The sequence below is a fragment of the Notamacropus eugenii genome, chromosome 2 (genome assembly GCF_028372415.1).
Source record: "Notamacropus eugenii isolate mMacEug1 chromosome 2, mMacEug1.pri_v2, whole genome shotgun sequence".
In the NCBI taxonomy this organism is placed as follows: domain Eukaryota; kingdom Metazoa; phylum Chordata; class Mammalia; order Diprotodontia; family Macropodidae; genus Notamacropus; species Notamacropus eugenii.
In genome coordinates, this window is record NC_092873.1 from 31,254,196 (window position 1) to 31,270,323 (window position 16,128).

The following is a 16,128-nucleotide window of genomic DNA, read 5'->3' on the forward strand; positions in this document are numbered from 1 at the left end:
TGCTTCACAATCTCTCAATCCCTATAGTCAAAGTGTTACCATAGCCTGACAATCTCACTGTTGCAACATCTCTTCTACAAGTCTTTTCTCCTGTGGTACTTGGTGAAGGGCTAATCATCTCACATGGATTATTGCAATACTTTGCAGGAATATGTGCTGTCTCTGAAGTCTGCTCACGTCTCTCTCCACTCCAATCTAACCTCCACTCAGCCATTCCAGTGTTTTTCCTAAAAAATGGTCCTATATTTTCACATAAACTGCTTCCCACTTGCCCACTTAATAATCTCCAATGGCTCCTTTTCACTTCCAGGATCCAATACAAAATGCTGTATGACCTTAAGCCCCGCATAACCTAGGACCCTCCTAACTTGCTGGTATTCACACACCTTACCTCTCAACTCATACTCTTGTATCTAGTGATGCTGGTCTCCTGGATGTTTCATCACGCAGACCCTCAACTACCCAATTCCAGGCATTTTTTCTGGCTGCCCCCCATACTTGGACCTCTGCCCTCCCTCCCCCCCACCACTCTACCTTACGAACCTCCCTGACTTCCTTTTATGTCCCAGCCAACATGTCATCTTTTACTGGAAGCCTTTCTCAGTCTCTTCCCTCTGTTGATTATGTTCTACTTACCCTGTATAGAGATTGTTAGTACATGTTTCTTTGCTTCTTGTCTCCATTACATTGTAATCAGGGTCTGTCATTTGTTTTCACATCCCCAGAGCTTAGCAGGGGACTAGCACATGGGAGGATTTTAATAAATGTCTATTTACTAACAGAGTCAGGGCAGGCACTGGGGTGAGTGATGTGGATACAAAGAAGGGAAAGAAAGAGCCTGTGCTCCAAAACTTTCCAGGCCAATGGGGAAGACAACGTACTGTGTAGGGTACAGAGACGCTTGGCAATGAATGAGAGAGTCAGAGATATTAGCAAAGAGAATAGTTCGTTTATTGACTTTCTCAAGAAAGGGTTCCCTCAGAGTGCTGGAACCTAAGAGAGCTGAGGTGTGTTCAGCTCAGCAGATTATAGCTTCTAACAACAATCCTCTCCTCACTAACCCCCTTCCTCAGGGCTCATGGGTGCAAGCCCTGAGGGTACAATTCACAGCAATCTACGCTAGCGACAGAGAACAAAGACAGTTGCACAAACTTGCCTGGAGACAAGGACAGGAGGGAGGTGGGGGGGGGAGAGGTGTTATTTCTCCTAGCTATGTGCCTATAACATGGTGGGGTGGGGGAAGTCTGGGAAAGTACATAATATATTGAGATATTTCTTTACAAGTCAACAGGACAAGAAAAAATTGACTCTGTGAGGAGGCCTGCTTCACTCCTGAGAAATCTTCAGAGATCATCTCTCACAACACTAACCACTCTTTACAGATGAGCTCTCAGGCAATGAGAAGCCATTGCATGCTGTGGAGAAGGTGAGGGCAATGGTGACTGTGAAGCCTTGGAAAGTAAATGTTTGAAGGATTTGAGGAGGCTGCTGCCTTTACAGCAGCAGCAGCTACTTCTGGGCCTATCAGCACACAGACTGAACATTTGAAAGTTGCCTTCCTGAACTTCCAGGATCCAAGATGGCAGAGTACATTGTAAGTGCTGTCACCATGCCTTGTTGATCTTGAAAACTCCAGAGAATATTGGCCCAGGATATATCGAGGAGAAGTGGAACGAGTAGAAGGGATACACCAGTCTTTTAGCTGGGGAGACTGGGGAGATTAACAGGAAGGGTCCTTCTTGCTGTGTCTGAAGGGGACCAGTGTCGGACATGAGACATCTCAGAAAACCTCACTTCATCATATCTTATAGCACAATAGAATTCCATTATGTTCATACACCACAACTTGTTCATCCATTCCCAATCTGATGTGTGTCCCCTCCATCTCCAGTTCTGAGTCAACACAAAGAGAGCTGCTATAAATAATTTGGTACGTGTGGGACCTGTCCCTATTTTTTGTTCTCTTTAAGATAGAGTCCTAGAAAAGATACTGCTGGGTCATAGAGTAAGATCATTTTTGTAGCCCTTTGGTCATAGATCCAAATTGCTCTCCAGAATGGTTGGATCACCTCACAGCTCTGCCAGCATTGAATTAGTGTTCCGGCTCTTCAAATCTTCTCCAATATTTATCATCTTCTTTTTTGTCAAGGTAGTCAATCTGACGCAAGTGATGTGGTACCCCAGAGTTGTTTTCATTTGTGTATCTCTAAACAATAGTGATTTAGAGCACTTTTTCTTATAAATACAGATAGTTTTATTTTCTTCCTCTGAAATCTGCCTGGTTATATCTTTTGACCAATTGTCAACTGGGAAATGACTTGTATTCTTGGACATTTGACTCAGCTCTCCATATATTTTAGAAATCATAATTTTAGAAATTTGGATAGGAGACAACAGTTACAAAAATGTTTTTCCCATTTTTCTGCTTCCCTCCTACTTTTGGTTGCTTTTGGTTTGCCTATGCAAAAGTTTTTCAATTTAATGTAATCAAAATTATTTGTATTGCACGTTACAGCCCAATGGCATGAGATGGAAAGAGAATTCCAATTGAAGGTACTGTATACATTATGAAATATTTGGGAGCCTACCTGCCAAAATAAACCTAGGAGCTGTGGGAACACAATCAGAGAACACTTTTCTCACAAATATACTGAGATCTAAACCACTGGGAAAACATCAGTTACTCCAGGGTAGCCTGAGCTAATGCACTAAAAATGATAATTCAACCTAAATTAATGTACTTTTTCAGTGCCATCCCAATCAACAACCAGATATTACTTTGAAGACCTAGACAACAATATCAAAATTCATCTGGAAATATAAAAGATCCAGAATATCAAGCTATGTAAGGAAAAGAAATATGAGTCAAGCTGACGTACTACAACAGATATTAAATCGCATTACAAAGCAGCAATCATCAAAACGACTTGGTCCTGTCTATGAAATAAAACAGCAGATCAGTGGAGTAGGTTAACTTCACAAGACACAGTAGTCAATGAGTACAGTAATCACCTGTTTGATAAACCCAAAGATGCCATTTTCTGTGATAAGAACTCACTGTTTGACAGAAGCTGCTAGAAAAACTGGAAAATAACAAGGAAAATTTGGACATGTGACACCATATACCAACATAAAGTACAAATGGTTTTCCAATTTAGGTATAAAGGCTGATTGATTGCATAAACAAATTAGGGGTGTAAGAAATAGTTTATCTCTCAGATTATGGAGAATGCACGATTTTATGACCAAACAAGAGATAGAGAACATTATGAAATGCAAGATGGATAATTTTGTTTCCATTAAATTGCAAGGATTTTGTACAAAGGTAAGTCATCCAAGATTAGGAGGGAAATAGAAAACTGGAAATAATTTTGAAAACTAGTGTCTGTGGTCAGGAACTCATTTTTAAAATAAATAGAGAACTTAGCCAAATTAACAAGAATACAATTCATTCCCCAACTGAATACTGGTCAAAGATATGAAGAGTGAATTTTCAGAGACAGAAATTAAAGCTACGTATATTCATAAGGAAAATGCTCTAAATCACTTTTGCGCAAAATGAGGCAAATAAACACAAGCTATGCCTATAAGATTCCCTAACATGACAAAACAGGAAAATGATCAATGTTGGATTAGATGCGAGTAATTTGGAAGACTAATTCGTTGTTGGTGGAACTCTAAGGTGATCTAACCATTCTGGAAAGCAATTTGGAACTATGACCAGAGATCTACCCCATCTTTTTCCTCTCCTTGTGTGGGACCTAAAGTCCTTCAGGACCTGCTGGGACAGGGGACCCAACTACCATTTAGGAAGTTTGGTGTTTCAGCCAGAGAGAGAAAGGCTGGTCCCACTGAAAGAGAAGTAATGTGCTTTTGCAAACAGCTGAGAAAGAAAGGTGATGGAAACAAAATAAAACCCTATCATACAGGCATTTTTTTGTTGGAAAGGTATACTAAAGAAAATAATCATTTTACTAAAAGCCTTACCAGTACGTCAGCTTCCCTAAATACTCCGTATACCAGATTTTCTAGCAGCAGACTTCAACATGGCAATGAGTCAGAAGAACAAGAAAGACATTCCAAGTAATTTTGAAATTGTAAAAGGGGATTTTGCAACAATGAAATCGTTGTAATTTTACTATTTATAGACAACCAACTATATACGATGTATGTACTTGAAAAATAAAGTAAAAGGTCCGAAAGAAATGTTTTCTTCTCTGGAGGAAAAGAAAGCTTATTCAGATCCAAGGTCATTGTTTCATTACTGACTGGGTGTTGAAAGGGTGGTTCTGTTCCTTTCAGTCAAAGCTGGAATTTTCAAGTTCCCTAGAAGCAGCAGATGGGCAGGTAATGGAGAGGTCCATTAAGTAACATTCCATCCATGAGTCCATGAAGGCATCGATTCATGTATTTTGGTCTTGTGTTCTTCCATTTGGTGTTGAAGACTATCTATTTGTTGCTTTTTAACAAAAGGAAACAGGTCAAAGGAATAAATACTACGTAAAACAAAACACAGGAACAGCAGAAAGAGCTATAATCATTTTCTACAACAACATTTAAAATATTAGCTTCCAAAGCAAGAAGAAAGCCCTTGTTAACAACTGGATGTGGCTGAATATAGATTTGGGTTCTCAACCTTCTACTGTATCTTAACATCAACTGGAACAAGATCGTACAGTTAACCATTTAAGAAAACCCAAAGTTAGATGAAAATGAAATTATACTTCAAAACTTTTTATCTGTTGAAAAGAGGAACATATGATAGGATTAGACATAAGAAACCCACAACACCCTTATCCCTTCACCAATCACCACGAGAAACAAAATCAGCAGAGTCTAAGTAGCTTCATTAAGCGTAATCCATCAACTTGTGATGTTTCAAAATCTCACAAATATTCAAAGGAAACATGCATCCACTAAGGGATCAAAGGTTCTATCCGGAGACAATAGACAACACATACATCAGAAATGATGACTTGTGAAGACCTAGGCATCCACACTTGCCACCTCAAACTTTGACAAAAACACCCCTAAAGTGAATAAACTTAGGGCCTCTCAGCTAGCTTCTCCCTAAGGATCTGCTGGGATAGAGAACTGACAACGTCTTGAGAAAGCCCATTCCCCTTTGTGTCAGCTGGAATTTTGGTGACACTGCTAATTCTACTGTTTGGCATTCTGCTGCATGGGACTCTGCTCTCTTGCATGTGACTGCCTATCAAATACTTGAACACTGCCACAATTCCTGCAGATATCCTCTTTATCCAGCTACTCATGGCCTGCTCCTCCCTAAATAAGCTGGCAGGGCCTGAAGACCACCAATCATTATGACGACACTTTCTACTTTACCAATGAGCTTCATACTGCCTTTTGGATATGCATTTACTGGGATAAGGTACAGAGAGATGATTGCCTTCCTAGGTCTGGGTATGTTCATTTCTTATTTCAGCAAAGATCACTCTAGCTCTCTTGTCCGCCATATTACACTACTGACTCACCTGGAGCTTGGAGTGCCCTAAAAGGCCAGATTCTTTCAGGACAATCACTGCCTAATAATACCTGTCCCTGTAATTTATTAGTGAAGTAGATTTTTTGATCCTTAATTACTTTATTCTAGTTAATAATTTTATACTCCAAAGAGACCAAAGAAGAAGGAAAGGATTAATACATGCAAAATGTTTATGGTAGCATTTGTTGCTACAGCAAAGAACTGAAGACTGAGGGCATGTTCATCCATTACAGAATGACTGAAAACATGGCATATCAATGGAAGAGAACATTGCTTCACAGTATAGAGTTATAAAAGGGATAAAGTGCGATCTAGGATGACATATGAGCTGACAGATTGAAGCACTATTACATACACTGACAGCAATGTTGTAAAGAGAAATTCCTCCAAAAGACTTAAGACTCTGGCCAATGCAATGATGAATCAGTGACTCAGAAGACTAGTAATGAAGCAGGCCTCCATCCTCTTGGTACAGATTATAATTGCAGAATCATACTATTTTTAGCGATAACAGATGTGTGATTCCCCCTCCCTCCTATTATCTTAGTCTGTGAGAATGGGGGCGGATTACGTTTGCTTCAGGGAGGATTAGAAGGAAGGATTAAATACTTGGGGGGCAAGTGTAACAAGAAGATACTGATGCCAAAAATAAAACAAAAATGAGGTACAAAACACATTTAAAAACATCCAGCAAAGAAGAGAATCAAGTTCAGAAAGGGGACACAGACATATGTAAGCCACATAAAATAAATACACTTTAAAATTACCCAAACTAAGTATAAAAGGGATTCATGGTTTCATACACAATTCTCTTTTCTCTCTTTTTTCTAACTTTGATAGATGTAGTCATTTTGGTTGATGTTTGTCAAATTCTTAATTAAAGAGACCAAAAATAATTTCATCTTACTAGATTTGACCTAATAATTTTACCATGTGAGATCTTTTGGCATCCTGACTGTTATAGCCGTTAACTGTTTTGGAAAAGCATGCCATCTATGCCTAAGTCACTGAGGTATGACTACGACTTGAGTCTGGTCTTTCATCTTCTTGTAAATCCATCTGAACGTATTACCTTCTAGCCATTTTCTTCACTCGCTTTGGAAAGGACTGCATGGGAAACTTGCCCAAATGACTGGCTACAATCTAGATAAAGGATAACTCCAGCATTCCCCTTCCTGAGCAGTCTAATGACTCTGAGAAGAAGGGAGATGAAATGAACTGGGTGTGACTTTGGGAAAGCTAACACCAGCCGCTGACACTTCCTGCTTTTCTAGCCATTTTCTAGCCACCCTCTGAATAGCATGATCTATAATTTCTCAGCAACAGAGGTGACCCTCCTTATTCTCCATGTGCAGACTTCGTTCTCTTTCCTTTGTAGAAGATCGGGACACTTGCCCTCCTTTGGTCCTCTCCCGTGCTCCATGATTTTCCCCAAATCCTAGTTTGTCGCCTCACCAGTGACATCTGCCTTGTTTTTCCCAGTACCTTAAGAGCTCAACTGTGCCTGGTGCCCTGAAGTTGCCAAAGGCAGTCAGGTACCTTTGTTAACTCAGGCATCTTCTTGTTGAACAACTATTTCAGTATAAAATGGATTCTGCTTAGTCAAGAAAACAAAAGTGCAGTAGGAGGGGCTGCCTCTTGGCTCTCAGGTAGATCATACAGCTGGAGCCCTAGTACCAAACCCTGTTTAATCTTCCTCTATTTCCACAATGAGATAAAATCTTCTAAGAAGTTTAAATTTAAAAATTTAAGTTAAAATTTAAAAGTGAGCCTTTTCTTCTGTTCATCCTCCCTCACAATCAAAGATATGCCAATTAAAAGAAATTAAAGGCATCCTCCAAACTGGTCAAAACAAGGAATATTGATCAACGATGTAGGGTTGTGACGTTCTGTCTTGTCCAACTCTTCTTGACTCCATCTGGCATTTCACATAGATTCAAATAGTCCTGAACTGTAGAGGAAGAAAGCAGTCTCAGTGAGAAGGTTAACAGGTGAGGAAGAGGGTGACCCAGTTGTCTCTATGTCTGTCTACTGATTAAAGAAGCCTCTCTCGTGGTAGTAGAGGTCAGCTGGTCTTCTCTGGTGTCTTAGTTCTGTTTAGTCTTGCTTTCCTTCATGCTATTCCCCTTGCCTTGGAAGCCATTGTCTGCAGTCTCTGCAGAGGAGAACCCCAAACTCCTCTGAGAATGGTCCAATTCATTCTCCCTTCCTTTGAATCCCTCTAAAACATAAATATACCTGTCTTTATCTATTAAATGTGTGTGTATACTAGATTCGTTTGTAAGACTCTCCTAAGTTGTATCTCCTGTTTTCAATCCTGGGTGCACATACAGTATGTATCAATAAAGCACGGATGAGTGGAAAAACCAAAATCACTTAGAGATATCCCACTCTGGCCAGGGCTGCCACACAAGGGGAGGCCTCCTGGTAGGAGTTGGAGCACGCCTGTGCAAACTGTGGCCCTCGGGCCCTGGGGCTAGAAGCAGTGGGCCCCAGGACTTCCTTTTCATACAAAGGATGTTTTCCTCTACATTTTCCAGTGACCAAGCCTGAAATGCTCTGGTGGGCAGCACAGGGCCCATGGGATACAGGTTGGGAAGCCCTGGGCTAGAGGCTCACCCTGTGTTGGGGATTTGGTCAAGAGGAATTTTGTTCAGGTGTGAGTTGTCAGAGGGAGTCCATAGGTGATTCTATTCAAGTCAGAAACTTTTTTCATCTTGTGAGAGGTAGCAACATGGCATGGACACAAGGGAATGAAGAGGTTTTTAGCCTGGCAGACCCACTTGTTGGGCATTTAGCATAAGTGACATGAAAGCATGTTCCAAACATATTTCCTTTTTTATAATGAATGATAAACAAATAGGTCCTACGTCAGTTGCTGGAGAGAGATGTGCAGGCTTTAGAGTTTATCTTTGTTGACAGCGGATTCAGAATTGAGCAGCCCCTCTCGAAGGGAGGCAGGGACAGGGAGGAGTCACAGGAGTCATTGTTCTCTCCCTTCAGTTCCTTACTCTGAAAAACAAAGGTGTTATTCATGTTAGTAGTGCCTAACTTTTAGAGACAGACAGACAGAGAGAGACAGGGAAAATAATGGCACACCTGTGGAAACCCAAGCTTTCTAAATGTGCATAATGTTTCCCAGTTACTGACAGGAGGGACTCCAAAATCAGCAAGTGAAATGCCCGTGTTTGATGCCCCCCAAGTCGTAGCTAAGAATTACATTGGATTTTCATGTTTGTAAAGCACTTGACGTGTGGGAACTCCTGGGAATTATATTGATTTTTCAAGCTCATGATCAACAATATAACCCTTCTTACATATGAAGTAGTAGAGTTTTCCATGAAGGACCTTTCGCATCATAAGCAACTCTTTTTTATCCAGTGGATCATCAGGTTTCACCTTTATGTTACTGGTACATTTATTTCAGAGGGATGAAGTACAGCACTTCTCATATTTATGAAAGTCCTCTAAAGATATAGCAGGAAGAGCCCATACAGAGTAAGCCTTGGGTGTGCTAAAGCCCAAAGCAAATGGAGACTGGGACCTTCGGCCTCTGACCAAAGATATTCAGGAGCAGCTTTCTGGGTTGGGTTACACTCACACCACTTCTCCTGAGCAGGATAAAGTCCAGAAGCTGCCACCTGTTGGGGCCCTAAAGATCTTTCCATCACAAAGCCTCTTCCTCTAGGGTGATTAACTAACTACAAACTGTCAGCTACAGAGGGAACATGATTCTGCTGGTCAAGGCTATGCAGCCTAACCACAAGGCCTGTTCTGGAGAGGGTCTTCTGTCCCATAATGGAGCTCAGGTCAGGGGGCATTACCTTGTTCATCTTGTCTTGCTGCAGCTCAGCCTGTGTTTCTGCCAACTCCAGCTTCAACTGGGACACTTCCTGTCGGTGTTTTCCCTCCTGCATCCTAGGGATGGACACAAGAATACCAAGCAAAAATATTATTTCTCTGCTGATCTACAACTTCTTTTGGCTATAAAAGTCTATATCCAGTCTAGAAACGACAGCACCTATCAGTATATTCTGCATCATTGTGTAAGTCATGTATAGAAGACATACAATAATGTCAGAGCACTGGGGATTTATGAGCACACAGATTCCAAGAAACAGGTAAGCACAGATGTCTGATGACTACATGTTTTTGATGAGCCTGCCTGATGATCTTCACTTGGTCCTGTCTGCTCTGCTCACAGACACCAGATCTGTTTTAAGGGTGATTTACTACGCCCTTTCTAGTTACCTTCAAGTATTGCCACCACGGCATTTTTATGCTGGCATGAACACTGTCTATCCCTTAAATCAGCTAAAATTTGCTTTTTGGAGTTGTCCCATAAAGGGAGCCAAACTGAAACTGAGCTTCTCCTCCTGATCATACCCATCCTCCCAGTGCTGGATAGAGATCAAGTCCAAGGGCAAGCATGGTCAAACCTGGAAAGTCTGCATTGGTAATGACCCAGACATGAAAAGACATTGTGCCTGTGTCTCTGGCATCTGGACCTCAGGAGATACAGAGATGTGTTAATAATAATACCATGAATGGCTACATTTGTTCAGTGCCTACCATGTACCAGGAACTGTGCAGGGCACTTTACAATGATCATCTCATATGATAACCACAACAATCCCATTGGAGTAAGTGCTATCAACATCCCCATCTTAAGAGTTGAGAAAGCCGAGGCAGACAGAGGTTTAAGGCTTAGTGCTCTAAGTTCCTAAAGACAGATTTGAACTCTGGTGTCAGACTCCAGATAATTCTCAGTGGGGCAATCCTCACAGCAGCCTGTGTGTGTCTGCTTGGAGCTTCATAGCCAGCTGCTCCTTGGCCTGCAGCTCCTTCTTAAATTCACTCACTCCCGAGGTGGTAGCTTTGAAATGATAGAGGTTGTATATGGCTTTGACATTGGGTGCTGTTGCCTGTGGCAGGGGAAGGTAAGAGTCAGGCTAAGAAGCCTATTAAATTTCATTTTTTGTGCAATGAACAGGCAAATAAGTAGAGCTTTTTACTTCTGGTGTAGACTGAAGGACCTTTCAACAGTACTCCTTGAAAGGCTTAGAAAGGCTTTGGCACTACCATCTCTGTAATATGTATTTCTAGATCTGGCAATGGTCAAGCCTACATGGCCTCTGGTGAGGGCTGGTCTGAGATTCAGAGGCAGCAGAAGCAGTCACATTCACCCACATCCATCTGAGCACCCACATACCTGCTCCTTGAGGCTTTGAACATTGGCTTTCTCAGTCTTCAGTGTCCTCTGCAAGCCCTGAATAAACAGGCTGATTTTCAGGTCTTCCTCTTCTTTTTTTCGGCAAACCTGCAGTGGACCTAGACCACAGGAAGGAAGTGGTGCGGCACATTGTCCTGTCAAGTGTCTGGGAAATCACAATCAGTGTAAAAACAAGAACTCTGTTGGATGACAGCACTGCCATGGCAGGAGACCTTAGGGTGGGGACTGTATGCTCTCCTAGGCACTGGCTACCTAGACCCTGGACATTTCAATGTGCCACTTAAAAGCAAGCCACAGCATTCTGAGTTTCTGTGCAGAGACTAAGATGCTTTCCCAGAGAAACTAGGTAAAAATGGATGACATAGCCTGGTGGATGGAGAGACTTTAGTACTACTTTTTAGCTTTCTCAAGCAGGAGTGGTCTGTAGTGGATTCCCTGGCCAAGTCCCTGAGAAGTGCAGTATGGAAGATGGGTGTGAAGTCAAAATGGCTGAGGAGAAAGAAGGACCTGTGGAAGCTCCCCCAAATACCCCATAAAATACCTGTAAAAATGAGTAAACAAATTCTAAAGCTGAAGAAACTAAAAAACAACAGAGTTGCAGCCCAAGACAGTCTGGAAAGCCACCAGGAAAGGTCTATCGTACCAGGTTCAGACTGGCACACAGCCCTGCATGGACAGCATGGCGAGGCAGGGACAGGATCCAGAATAGCCTTCAGGGAACCACCAGCAGCAGTATTTCCCAGATAGCTCAATCCACAAACACCAATGACAGTTTCAAAGGTCAGTGAGAGAGCTCCTTCACCAAGGAGAAAGGAATGTGGAGTGCTTTAAAAAGCAGAATTAGCCTAATGGAAAAGGAGGTTCAAAAGCTCACTGAAGAAAATAGTTGTATAATAATTAGAATGGAGCAAACATTAAAAGGAATGATTTTATGGGAAACCAAGAAAGTACAAAACAAAAGAAAAGAATGAAAAAATTGTAGATAACTGTGAAATATCTCACTGGAAAAACAACTGACCTGGACAATAGATCCAGGAGAGATAATTTAAAATTTGTGGGAATACCTGAAAGCTATGAACAAAAAAGGAGCCTAGACATCATCTTTCATGGAATTATCAAGGAAAACTACCCTGATATTCTGGAACCAAAGGGTGAAATAAAAATTGAAAGAAACCACCAATCACCTCCTGGAAGAGATCTGAAAAGAGAAACTTCTAGGAATACTGTAGCCAAATTTCAGAGTTCCCAAGTCAAGGAGAGACTATTGCAAGCAACTAGAAAGAAACAATTTGAATATTTTGGAAATACAATCAAGATAACAGAAGATATTACAGCTTCAACATTAAGGGACCAAAGGCCTTGGAATATGATATTTCAGAATTCAAGGGAACTAGGATTAAAACCAAAGATCACCTAATGAACAAAACTGAGGATAATACTTCAGTGGAAAAAAGTGGTTATTCAACGAAATAGAGGATTTTCAAGCATTTTTGATGAAAACATCAGAGATGAAGAGGAAATTTGACTTTCAAGCACAAGAATCAAGAGAAAGAAGCTAAGGTAAATAGGAAAGAGATATCACAAGGCAGTTTCTAAAATTCAGCTGTTTACATTTCTACATGCAAAAATAATATTTGTAACTCTTGAGACTTTTGCCAGTATTTGTGTAGTTGAACGGATTGTACCAGACATACACACGAAGACATACAGAGACAAACACACACGCACACACACTGAGACATATATACATATTTAGATAGATAGATATATGGAGTGAGAGATTACAGGATGACTTGCATAAGAAGGGATGATATCTAAAAAATAAAACAGCTGAGAGAGGAATATATTGGGAGGATAAAGAGAGAAATAAAATGGGGAAAATTATCTCATCAAAGATGCAAAAAAAGTTTTTTCAATGGATGAGAAAAGGGAGGAAGAGAGAGGGAAAAGGGAAGCTTACTCTCTTTACATTAAGCTTAAGGAAGGAATAATATGCTCACTCAATTTGGTATGAAAATCTATCTTCCACTACAGGAAAGTAGGCGAGAAGTGGGGTGTGGGGCGATGATAGAAAGGAGGGTAAATGAGAGGACGGGGGTATGTGGGGGGATGATAAAAAGTAGGGCAAATGGGAGGAGGGAATAATTAGAAGAAAACACTTTTGGATAAGGACAAGGTCAGAAGAGAGAATAGAATAAACGGGGGCAGGATAGATGGAAGGAAATACAGTTAGTCTTACACAGCACGACTATTGTGGAAGTCTTTTGCAAAGCTACACATATAGCCTATATTGAATTGTTTTCCTCCTCAGTGTGGATGGGTGGGGAGGGAGGAAGAGAAAGTAGTTGGGATTCAAAGTTTTAGGAACGAATGTTGAGAACTGGTTTTGCATATAACTGGGAAATAAGAAATACAGTTAATGGGAGATAGAAATCTATCTTGCCCTACCAGAAAAGACAGAAGATGAGGGTAAGGGAAGGGAGGGGGTATAATAGAAGTGAGGGCATATTGAGGGAAGGGGTAATAAGAATGCAAAGCATTATGGGGTGGGAGGAGCTGAGAGATGGGGAGAAAATTTCGAACTCAAAATATTGTGGAAATGAATGTTGACAACTAAAAATAAATAAATAAGCGTTTTTTTTTTAAAAAAGTGCGGTACTATTGTTCCCAGAAGAAACTTTCAAACCAAGGAGCTAAGGAATGACCCTCAGCAATGGTTGAGACAATAGCAACCTCTTCCGTTCTAAGTAACCCCCCCCCCCAAAAAAGAAATATAGAAACAAACCCATGAGTCAGTCCTTTTGTTGATGTACTCCTAGACAATAAAGCTGTACCTTAAGAAAACCTTTTTGAGTAAAATTACCAGGAAAAATGTTGACATTTTCACTGTGGAAATTCTGTTTGCACAAGGAGAGATGGGAAGAAATAGTCATTTTACTTATGCCTCACTGTCAAAGTCTTCCCTTTCTAACTCTTCCTAAAGAAAGATGTGTATTGATTTGAAGATCCAGGAGAAGCAACCCACTAGCATAAGGCTTCACATACCTGCACGTTCAGCTGTGCTAAATCTGCTACCCTCTTGATTGATTCCATTACCAAGATATTGTGGTTTCCTGAAGGGCTGCATTGGCCTCTCCCAAAATGTTCACCTTATCTTGCCCTTGATGTAACTCCAGAGACAACTTCTGAAATACATTCTACAGGCGCTGTATTTGCTTTCTGAAGCCTCTTGGTTCTTGGAGCTGGGAAAAATCACAATTCAAAGGCTCACTGTGACCTGAGCTGGTTTGGGACTTTAGGGAGTAAAATATTTTCATGGACATTTATCACTCAGAATAGTGTTCAAGGAAATAGACCACACCAATAGAACACGTTACAGATGTACAGACGTTGTATCAGTAGAGTTCTGCTCAACACAATACCGGACAATAGTCAGCAGTGCTAAAGCATGAGATGAGTGCACAAGGTCCCATGAAACCAGCTTCACAAAACCCAATTACTGACCAATATATTACTGCAGTCCCCACAGTCACCAGCCCATCTTTCCTGCCATTCCCCACACTCCATCCCTGAAGCATCCCTTAACTTCTCCCCCACGAAAAAACAGAGAGAAGCACCTCATCTTCCAGATTGTTGAATTTCTCCTGGCACTTTTCCAGCCTGGCCTGCAGCTCCTCATGGTCAGTCTGCAGCTCGCTGAGGGTCTGCTCCCGGATATGCAGTTTCCTGGACCAGGATGAGCTGTTTCATGAGTTCCAGGGGCTTCTGCTACTGGGCATCCAACTACAGCTCTCGCTGAGGCATAGTCACCTTTCCCTGTGGGAAATCAACTCCATAAGCCACCTTCATCCAACACAAAAACTCTAGTGTTCACTTGCCCTTTTTTGGGCTGCCATTTGATTGATAATCATTTAATATCATGTGAACCTCAATAAGGGGCAGAGCCTGAACTAATCAACTAGGGGTAGCCACTTGGCCTCACAGATATCTCTTCTCTGCTCTCTGAGTAAACTCCCACAATGCCTCTTACTGTGTCAATAAGGCAAGATGAAGAAGACCAGGGCATTCTTCTATTAATGACTACCAAGGACAAGGCTCCTCACCAAAAGGCACTATCTTAAATACATATTCCTTGGACATATGTTATGTCATGTTCATGGTAAAGAAAACATAGATATCCTAGGTCATATTCCAATTAATTGCTTGTCAACTCTCTTGTCTTACTGTATTTACCACCCACTCAATTAAGAAAATTCTTTTGCATATTATGGTTTAACATTTATGGAAATCACAAATTGGAGTCCTGCATCAGGATTATTTTAGCATGTGTTAAAGCCTTCTCATTCTTTAGAGCACAAAATCAGAATTCACATTCCTGGTCCTCATACATGCATGTTCGCTAGCTTTGGCCAGCCTGAAGGGAAGGAACAATGGAAATTAAATGCTACCAAGGCACTTTGCCTCTTTTAACCTAATTTTCAGGAAAACCAAGTTTAATACACAAACCAAAAACAGAGAAATGCTTGAGTGCTTACTATCATGTCATATGAGTACACATCTCATACAAAATTGTTTGGTTATCTCACACTAGATCTGTGGTCTTGTTAGTGTAGAGAATTGCATGTATGTGAGCTAGGTCCAGCTCACTGGGAATGTGTATTACAGAATTTTCTGGGGAATATAGCAATGAAGTGACTTCCTCAAGGGCACACAACCAGGAAGTGTCTGAGGTAGGATGTGAACTTAGGTATTCCTGGGGCAGCTTGGTTGCAATGTATAGAGTCCTGGACTTGGCGTAATAAATGTTCTGTCCACACACAGGCCTACCAGAAGCTGACACCCACATGTAAAGGGATTTCTTCTCTTTCTCCTGACACCATGAGGACACAGGTGGACCCAAAGGATTGTGCGCATGACACCTGCACTACGTGAACAAGCCAGCTTCCAGTCATACTTCTTTGGTGCTGATCTGTAGGGCAGCTGCTTTCCACTTTTCTACACTATTGCCCTATATGTTTTCAGGCTATGGAGTCTGTTGTGCTCTCTGCACTGCAGCCATCTATCAACATTGGCAGAATACTGCTATTGACAAAGGGCTCTTTGGTTCAGGGAGAAAAGGTCCCACAAATCAACCAATGACGTCTAAAGGAATTAAAATTAAGTAGTTAGGTAAAGGAATGCACTGGGAGAAAGGGAAAGGGAAAGGCACAATGAAGTAAATTGCCTCACAACAGAGATTCAAGAACGAGGTTTTACAGTCAAAAGGAAGATTGGGGAGGTGGCAAAACCTTTATTTTAAACCTTCACCTTGAACCTTATTCTCCTCTGAACTGGCTCAGGCAAGGAATAGCATAACAAGGAATAACTCAGTTAGGTATAGAAATCCATT

General features: G+C 41.2%; 1 protein-coding gene and 1 long non-coding RNA gene across 6 annotated transcripts in view; both read right to left on the minus strand.

Moving 5' to 3' along the window:
* LOC140524859 (golgin subfamily A member 3-like) overlaps positions 1–16,128 on the minus strand; it is a 71,296-nt gene that overhangs the window by 27,440 nt on the left and 27,728 nt on the right. For 2 of the 5 annotated variants that reach the window (XM_072639718.1, XM_072639720.1), the window contains exons 2-5: positions 14,357–14,555; positions 13,785–13,981; positions 10,719–10,837; positions 9,331–9,424 (exon numbers count right to left, since the gene is read on the minus strand). In XM_072639718.1, coding sequence (XP_072495819.1) covers positions 9,331–9,424; positions 10,719–10,741 — 117 coding nt within the window. In that variant the 5' untranslated portion in view covers positions 10,742–10,837; positions 13,785–13,981; positions 14,357–14,555. Of the gene's footprint in view, positions 1–8,376; positions 8,519–9,330; positions 9,425–10,718; positions 10,838–13,784; positions 13,982–14,356; positions 14,556–16,128 lie in introns of those variants that run through there. The other 3 variants (XM_072639719.1, XM_072639721.1, XM_072639722.1) reach the window with 3 other exon arrangements.
* Positions 928–8,370, minus strand: LOC140524866 (uncharacterized). Its single transcript, XR_011973861.1, has 2 exons — positions 8,126–8,370; positions 928–4,459 (listed from the first exon to the last, which is right to left on the minus strand). It is a non-coding gene; the product is annotated as an uncharacterized lncRNA (long non-coding RNA).